Source organism: Neoarius graeffei, chromosome 3, assembly GCF_027579695.1.
Source record: "Neoarius graeffei isolate fNeoGra1 chromosome 3, fNeoGra1.pri, whole genome shotgun sequence".
NCBI lineage: Eukaryota > Metazoa > Chordata > Actinopteri > Siluriformes > Ariidae > Neoarius > Neoarius graeffei.
This window is the reverse complement of record NC_083571.1, coordinates 97,771,240-97,780,785: the sequence shown is the minus strand read 5'-3', so window position 1 is coordinate 97,780,785 and position 9,546 is coordinate 97,771,240. Positions and strand designations below refer to the sequence as shown.

Sequence of the window (9,546 nt, the reverse complement as noted above, 5' to 3'; positions counted from 1 at the left end):
CTGGATGCTTTAAACAAACACCTGTAACCTGTGATCACAGAGCAGATCTGAGCCTCAACCCAGCCTGCATTTTTATGTGGCGTGTGAATGTGATGAGTCACCTGAGCTGATAGTGGTTCTTCAGACGTATGGCAGGTTTCCCCACACACACACACACACACACACAGCTCAGGCATGATTTACTGCCTCTTACAGGAATCACCTACATTTCCAAAGACTCACATGCACACTCACACACAGTCATAGACTGTCACAGACTGTTTTTTGTGCAATTCTGTGTGAATAACTCAAAAAAAAGTGACAATAATAGAATGAAGGAAAGTTCTAATGGTTAAACAAACATTGCACTAAGTAAACAGACACATCTAACTGCTGTCCTTATCCCACCTTTGACATGACAGCCGTTACAGGCTATGGCATGCTACCTTGTTGTACTTGAGTCAGAAACTGGGAGTAGATGGAAGAAAGCCCTAGGCAGGAGAAGCAAAGAGAGCACCAAGCAGTCACTTCTGCGCTCCATATGCCGTGGGACGTTGAGGTTGGTAATTGTTCGCGCCCCCCTCTGAAGCTTTATGACTCAGGGGAGCTGAAGAGCTCCATCACCCCCCCTCCACACACACACACACACACACACACACACACACACACACCCCACTCCACCCTACACCCCCCCGAGTGCCAGGAAAAGCTGCCGAACCACGCGTCTCCGCAAGAAGAAAAACAGAGCAAGAGCAGGAAAGAGGGGGAGAAAAAAGAGAGAGAGAGGGAGAAAGAGAGCAGAAAGCCGCAGCAGTAAGAAGCTGGCCCACTCATTTCTGTTGCTCTGGTGATGTCACGAACATGTGACCCTGCCTCTCCAGTGACAGCTTTTTGAAGGGAGGGAAAAAAAAAAAGAGAGATTTTAAAGCTTCTGCCGTTTTGGGTTTTTGTGAAGGCTTTGCTCACCTCCTGAGCAACCACAGAACCACAGGAGTTCAGATCAGAATTTTTGCACCGGGCAGTACGTAAATGGTTAATTGTCGCAGGTCAGCCTCGGGCTTACGGAGCGCACCATTCAGTAAGTACGCTTCAACCGCACTTTTCAGTGCAGAAAGTTTGGCTCCATCCTCTCCAGTTAGGGGACATTTTTTTTTAGCCAGACCTGGTCATTACTTGTGGTCATGAAAATAGTTGATGCGAAAACACAATTCTTGTGGATGTTTTTACCCTTGCGCTTTTTCTCCTGGCATGATGCGTGTGCCTAGTTGAGGACGCCTCAAAGGTCATCAAAACCATAGAGAAACAAAATTTATCTGTGGAGCAGCTGACGGTGGCGGCAATGGCATCAAATAGCCTCTTCAGCTCTGTGACACCTTGCCAGCAAAACTTCTTTTGGGGTAAGTTGAAACGTTTTCACATTCGTGTGGTGTCAGTGGGATATCAGTGCTCAGGGGGTACAATCCAAGCCAGTTAGAGGTCCACATATCTGAACCTATCTGAAATAAGCAATATTGTGCAAAGAAAATCCGCTGCCATGTCAAGAAAACATTTACTTTACGAATATACATTTGCAAACATTTGCAAGCAGCCAACATGTTTGTACAGCTTAAGGTTACATGTGTGGAAGGATGTCGAGAAGGAAAAAAAAAAAAAGAACACTTCTTGAAAGATATTTCCATCAAGCATAAACATTCACTCAGCATGCTGTGCACATTTACAGACAAGCAGTGAAACAAGGCATGAAAATAGAACGGAATATGAAAGCAAATACTTGAATGTTTGACACGGCCTGTTGGATTAGTGGGTGTGCATCAGCATCTCTGCAGCTGAGTGGCCTGAGCAGCAACACGGCAGCGTCAATGTCCATCACAGCAACAACTCTGGTGAAAAATGAGCCAGAAACACAAGAATGTGCAGGAAATGTTGCAGACTTCTCCGGCGAAAGAAACGTCGAATTGATTCATGTCTGCTCACTCATGTTCGTTTTGTAACATGTTAAGAAAACACAATCAGTCCTGTTTCAATTATTGTTAAACTGTATCATTAAACTCATGATGTGTTGAAATTATATCATTAAGAATTAATCAAGAAAGAAAACAACTCCATACTCGTCTATTAAAATTGAATTCAGTTTTGCAATTGAAACGAGATCAATGAAACAAAGCTTTTTTGTGCATGACTTCCTAATGTCAAACTCAGGCTCTTCTATTTTGCTTCATCTACGGGTGAACATATCCCTCCAGAGCAGTTTTGAATAAGTCCAAATGTCTTGTTTCCAAACACAGCTGTGCGGAGCGTGCATCCTGAGCCACACGAGCTGCACGCTTGCTTTGTGATGCCGGAGCCAGAGAGGCACTTATAGCAATCAGCACCCTCTATTAGCATGTTAACCTCTGGCCCTCTCCAACATCTCTGGGGTGAAAGAACAGAAGGATGAGAGCACCATGGCAGGAAGTTTAGTGCCTGCAGAACAATAACACGGTTTGATTTGGGCTGCTGCAGGTGTGAGCCAAAAATGACCACTGTTAATCAAAACCAACCTTGTTTTAATTTCTAAGGGCCATTAAAAAAAATGTCTACAATATTGTACTACAAGTATAAAACTTAGAGATATCTATCTATCTATCTATCTAGTACTGTGCAAAAGCCTTAGGCACATGCAACGAAATGCTGTAGAGCAAAGATGCCTTCAAAAATAATGAAATTAAATGTTTCTACATTTTAAAAAAAAATACAGTAAAGACCAGTAAGCAGTAATGCATGAAAAAAGTCAATGTTTGGTGCGAGACAACCTTTCGCTTTAAAAAAAAATAGCCATCTTAGGTACAATGAGTGCAGTTTTATAAGGAAATGAGCTATAGGTTTTACTGAGCATCTTGCAGAACCAGTTACAGTTCTTCTGGACACTTTGTCACACTCGCTTCTTAATTTTGCAGCAAAACCCAGCAGCCTTCATTATGTTTTTGTCTGTTATGTACGGTAACATGCTGCTTTCTTTACTGACATATAAACATTTTTTCTGTAACATTTCATTTTGTGCTGGAAAACTAATGATTGGAAAGCTAATGTGTTATTGTACTGGTTCCATAATGTAGAAGTTATAAAATAAAAGTCTGTAACAAAGTTTGTACGAAAAAAAAAGGGTGGTTAAGACTTTGCACAATAAAAAATAATAAAAAATATATTACGATATTATACAACACAAATGCACAACATGACATATGACATTTATTTAATCAGCTTGAAAACATTCTTTTGTGGTATGGAATAATTGTCAACATGTGTGGCGAGATTTAAACTCGCAACGTCTCTGCTTTGCATATTTAGTTGCTTATTTGCCCGCTTTCTATCAAAATCAAAACCAAGCATTGACAATGATCCCATAGCAGCAATTATCATTTAGAAAAACTGAAGCTGAGAGAGGAGAGACAGAGAGAGACAGAGAGAGAGAGAGAGAGAGAAAATCCACCTAAACTCCAGTCTGATGAAAGCAGAGAGAACGATTTAATGAAGTTGATGACTCAAGATCCAGACTCGGTTCAAAATATCCATATACAGTAATTGAGGCGACCTAAGCTGAGAAATGAAAAGGCAGCTTCTGTTGCATGCATGGGCTCCGCAGATCCTACCACAGACATTTCATTTTTGAGACATGCTAAAAGCAAACCAGACGTCGCTTTTCCACAGCAGGGCCAGTGGAGGGAAGCCCTCTCATCAATAGATAATTGAAACAAGGGGAAAATCACTAGGTCCTCAACGGTAGCTTGTAAGAGAAGAGAGTCATGTTTAAAAAAAAAAAAAATTCTCAAAGGAACACAAATTTAGTGCAATTTAATTACAGTCAGCAAGCAAGCATGTAATTATAATAGGAATTTATAGATAATGATAACTATAAAGTTGTCTGGAATGTGTCAGTTTACTATTAATATAGCAAAATTAATGGAGCTAATGTGCAATTTCAGATGCTTTCATTTTATTTTGGTATGCTACATGCCTTGATTTTGACTTTAACTGTCCTCTTTTTTTGGGGGGGACAAAAGTTTCCGAAAAGTTTCTAAAGCAACCATAATGCAAAGCTGTAACAAATATGTTCACTGTTTTTGCAAATTCCTCTTGTAAAGGAATATTACATTTTAAATCCTTGTCTTTTTTTTTTTTTGCATTCAGTCTTGAGAACACTTCTTAAGTCCATACAGCATGTACAAAGATATTTGGTATTACAAATGGCCCATGAGAAAAACCTACTGATAATTGGAACAAGGCAAAGGGAAGTGACAATTTAATCAAAGCACTTAGTCAAACTGTACAGGAAACCGAATCCCTTTTCTAGTGTTAGAGCAAATGTGCAGTCAATAGCTCAGAGAAATGGAGAGAGACGGAAATGACAAGAGGACAGCTTTAGTTTCATATCACAACAAGGACCATCTCCTAATTCATTCCAATTAGCTTCTCGGACACTCCCAGGAGGGTAAAAGTGTTAAAAGTGAGGGATCAGTTGCACACCTGAACGTCAGCCCGCTGGCTCAGGGATGCTGGAGCGACTGCAGCCACCCGTGTGTGCCTGCTGCTGTAACTGGAGTAAGAACTTGAGGGAAAAAATCAGGATCGGTTTGCGCCTCAGAGTTGCAGAACTGCTGGATCACTAGAAACCCACAGGTGGATCAAACAGCACCCATCTGCTGTAATGGAGGTGGCAAGGGCCTTTAGTGCTGGCTCATTTGTTTCTCTTTTCCTCCTCCTTCTCCCCACACACTTATATCAAACAGCTCGACTGACTATGCTGGAAATGCAGCTGAATCACTTCATCGCTGTCTCAGCACCTGTGATGCAAGCACATCGTCTTGGATGTCTGGGTTACATTAGGTTCTGTGGTACTCTTGTGTACAATGCATACTCACCTACGCACTTTTTTTTTTTTTAACAAAGGATGAAATCATATATGCTTTGGGCACAAAGGGGTGAGTGGGCGTGCACACTGATACCATGTTCAGTAATTGGCTTTGAAATAGTAGCAGCAGCAGCCTGGTATTTTTGAACACAGTTACCCTCTGAGCCAGCTCGAAACTGGAGGAAGGTGATCAGGGAGAATCATTTCATTTGCAGCTTGGGTTTAAGTATCACCATGTCCAAGGGGAAATAAAGAGAATGCAACTCGTGTTATCTAATAGGACCTGCTAAACCACATCTTTGACCAATGCATTTTAATATCTGTCTGAAGGATTTTTTTTTTTTGTGGGATACTATAGGGATCTTTGTATGTATCAAAGCAAAATCACATCTGGCAACACTTGACAGTCAACCTTGTGTTCCCCTAAGATCATTTGATGTATAAACTCCTAACAGTAGTCCTGTCTACCGCTTCAAACTGTTGCACCAATGCATCATTTCCAATCAAAATCTCTGTCAGAATGACAATGCGGTACAGACTTTTCACACTGTGACTCCTTCCAGTTCCACAAAATGGTGTCGTCAGGCAAAGGGCAAGAAAGGATATACGATTGCATTTTGACGTGTAAGCACGATGGTTTGGCGTTTCTTTGGCGGCATCCAGGCCCCACTTGTTGTTCTGGCATGCGTCGGTGAAATAAGACGCCTGCTTTTCGAGATCACGCTGTTAAAAACAGAAACAGACATAACAACAAAAGTCTCCGAGGACCTGAAAGTTACATGAAATATATGTATTTTTTCCAGAGTTGTCGTTTTTAACAACCACAGGCATCCTACATGAGAAAATTCACTTCGGAGCATGAATTGTGAATATGAAACACAACAACATTCTCAGGCAATGTGTCTTTTCTCTGAATTCATTTCGGAGTGTTTATTGAGTCTTCACAAACAGCTGCATATTTAACACAGTTCTTCACCGAACAGCTTGGACGTGGTGTTGAATTCACAATAAAATGTAAACGGAATAGAATTTCAAAACTGAAAAGAAAATTTCGTTGCTCCATTTTGTGGCTTTGTGGAAACGCTGAAAAGTAACTCGAGACATTTACAGTATAACTGCCAAGATGTGTATTATTATTATTATTATTATTATTATTATTATTATTATTTCCAGATACCAAGCTCTCGTTAGTGCATAATAAAATGCTCTGTGTTTAATGATTCAGTAAAAAAAAATAAAAATAAAATAAATAAAACTATGGCATGTCTTAACAATACAATGTTTTGAAAAGAAACAGCACTGGATAATGCAACGCTTAATCAGCTGAGAATTAAAAGCTTCCTTACTTGGAAACCTCTCTGATGGGAAACACTTTGTAGGGTTCCGCAGTGAATCTTTCAGCGTTCCCTCAGAGGGACAAACCAAAGAATGCTTTAGGTGGCTGGATGGAGTCATTTTTCTAAAAGCATACCAGCATTTCCAAAGCCGCAGCCTTACACCACGACTGCAACCTTTTACGCACTCTCTCTTTCTTGTCTCCTCTTCAGGAAAAGTGGAATTCAGTCTCCTGATACCCACTCCACAGGAGCTCTGAATTATCCTTAAAAGAATTACTGTGTGCGCAATTTCTTGCATTAGATCAGTGAATCAGACCTACGGTAAGGCAAACAGACGCTTTTCTCGTCATATCTTTTGCACAATCAGACTAGGTTATTAGCATGTAAAAAGGTTACGATTGTGTCCATCACATGTGTAATTATGGTAGCTATTTTAACCCCAAACCTCCTGAATTAAATTCCCCTCTTGTAACTACATACCCTTACAGTACTTTCAGATTTATTGTTGCTACTGAATAATATGTTTTAAAATGAATAATTCAATCATAAGTTAAACATTAAATGTCCCTGGGGTATAAACGCATCACTGATATTGGCACTACTGCTTCAGTGATGTGATGTAATTAGCTTTAAAGATTCTTTAAGCTTGTTTCTAGACTCATCCAAAGTAATTATAACGTCATTTATTTTCAGTCTGTTAATCCACGATGGTGGATTCAGTTTACAGTATTCGCAAAGTTGCATTATATTGCACTTTTTTGTTTAAATGAATGAAACTTTAGCATGATCAGTCTAAGTATTTACAGATGCTTGTAATGTCGTCACTGATTAGCCTTTCACAGAAGCATTAAAGTGGAGTAAGTCAGTTAACTCCAGACATTTGAGATTTTTATTCTTCGGATGCCAAAAAAATGGTATTTCATTTTGTTCTGACCCAAATTGCAGCGATTACCAATAAAATAAATTCGCCCTCTGGGATTTAGGAACTTGGTCAAGATCGGGTTCGCAAATTGAAATTCTTTTGAGTTCAGTTCAACAATCTAAATTAGACATCATTTTAATTTTACAGGGCATCATAAATATATTATGGGAAAATTCTGCGACAGAAGAGAACTTAAGGTGTGTGATCTGTTAATGAAAGAGAAAATTGATAAAACGTTTAGCTCACGGCAAACTAAATATACTCAGTGATGGCAGCTTGATGGGTTTGATGCTGTGCCGTGTGCAGCCCATAGAAATGGTCCCAATTTATTGTTCTGTCATTTATCATAAAGTTTATATTCAGTAACCACTATAAATTATTTCATAACAGAAATGAAGGGAAAAAGTACCGAATTAGAGGTTAAGGAATGGAAGTCTGAACCTGATGACAACTTATGGGATTTGAAAAGGTGGCAACAATTAGCATGGGGTGTCTAAGACTTATCTGCAAAGGGTAGGTGTGATTGCAGATTTTGTATTCCAACCAAGCAGGAGATGCATCTGATTGTCAAATGATCAAGATCAAGATCTATCAGATTAAACAGGTGGAATCAGGTGCTGCTCCTATGTGGTTGGAATGAAAACCTGCAGCCACGCCAGACCTTTCCTGATAACACTGGACTCCTGTGAATTACTGCTTTCCTCCAGAGTTTTCTTCCATAGTGAAACTAAAATGTGCATGAAATGAAGGAATAATAACTATACAATGCCTAAAAAACAATGCGTTCATATTCTTCAATCCTCAGTACACCAAATAACCAATTTAGTGTTCTTTATATTCTTATTAATGTATCTGCAAAAATCTAGGAGACCTGTTCGGTCTATGATTTCTGTAAGAGAATGCTGGCATGTCGTATCTTGATTGTTAATTACCTGAACAAGATAACATTTCAGTATGGGCTTATATTTAAAGCTCGACTGCCTTTCAGATTTTTCAAGTGTAGGTCATAAAAAGAATTTTCCCTGACACCCAATTATTTTTGTTTAGTGGACTGAAAGCTACTGAATTTGAATCGCAGACGTCCAATTTTATTAGGTTTTTTTTAAATAGAACAATTAATGAATTTAAGGCCATGTGGCCCTAAATTCTCTGCTATTTATTCCTGCTTCACCATGACCCAATTCAAGATACTACATCATGCATCACGTGGTGGGCTTTCCTCGTTTGCGCAAGGCATTGTGGGATACAAATTTGAAACAGGAGAGAAAAATGGAGGACGTGAGTCACGTTTCATTCGCACAAAGACCGACTACAGTAACGGAAAGCGAGAAGAAAAGACGTTATGTTGTGAAGGAAAGGAAACGCAGGACCAAACTAATAAATATCAGCGGTCAGCGAGCACCTGGTGTGATCAGCTGTTCGTTTAGCGACAGAATGATGGAACTGTCAGTGCACGGTCAAGGTAAACCTGTAGATGGCAGTAATGCAACACTGTGGATGCCGGCTGCCGTAAAACCCAAAAGAAGAAGAAGACAAAGAAGGTAAACCTGTGCATGCACATCTGGACTTCCTCTGTCTGCTTGACTGCATGAAGCGAGCGATTTCATGCCCATTATTTGCTCGGGAATCCCTTCAAATGAAATAACTTCCCAGCCACAGAATGGCCTGATATTTTTGTGAGATATTACAGAAATAAGTGACCTGGCGACTTGTCCAGGGTGTACCCCGCCTTTCGCCTGTAGTCAGCTGGGATAGGCTCCAGCTTGCCTGCGACCCTGTAGAAGGATAAAGCGGCTAGAGATAATGAGATGAGATGAGATGAGATTACAGAAATAAGCATATATCACAATGACCAAATTTCAGAGGGAACTAAATTTCACCGATTTTATGAAATCGAAAGGCCGTCTAGCTTTAAGAGTGATTATGCGTGCAGAAAAGAGCACATTTAAAGAGGATGGATATCGTCCCTAATAACTTACAGAAGGCTGGAGTCCAATTAACAAGGATATAAAGGATATACTCCCAAACTCCAGAAATGATCTGTTGCCATATTGACCTCAGTGCCTTGTACTTCCAGAAGCATTTGCTCTCCATCATTTTCTCCCCACAAACCAATTCATCAAACATTCCACAGTTTTAGTTTTGTATTACTATTCCCCCCTAAGCTTTGCTAATGACTAAATTTAGCTCATAGACTGAAAAGAATAGAAGACTGGGCAAACCTCCTCCCTGTGAGAATGATTGAGTTTCTAGCAAACAATGGCAGCCTTATTTTTTTCACAAAGAAATATCAGAGCGGTGGCCAAGCAAATCACCTGGTTCCACAGACTTTTGACATCCTGGAATAATTCATTTAATCTACTGCTGTGCACATATGGCTATAGTATACTTTACCCCAGCCTGAGGTTTATGCGCTCGAA

At 39.9% G+C, this 9,546-nt stretch overlaps 1 protein-coding gene across 1 annotated transcript in view; it reads left to right on the top strand.

The window, feature by feature from the left end:
* The first annotated feature begins 885 nt into the window (after positions 1-885).
* Positions 886-9,546, top strand: part of runx2b (RUNX family transcription factor 2b) — a 62,041-nt gene continuing 53,380 nt past the window's right edge. Inside the window, exons 1-2 of the mRNA XM_060917740.1 lie at positions 886-1,057; positions 1,245-1,376. Coding sequence (XP_060773723.1) covers positions 1,009-1,057; positions 1,245-1,376 — 181 coding nt within the window. The 5' untranslated portion in view covers positions 886-1,008. The remainder of the gene's footprint in view (positions 1,058-1,244; positions 1,377-9,546) is intronic.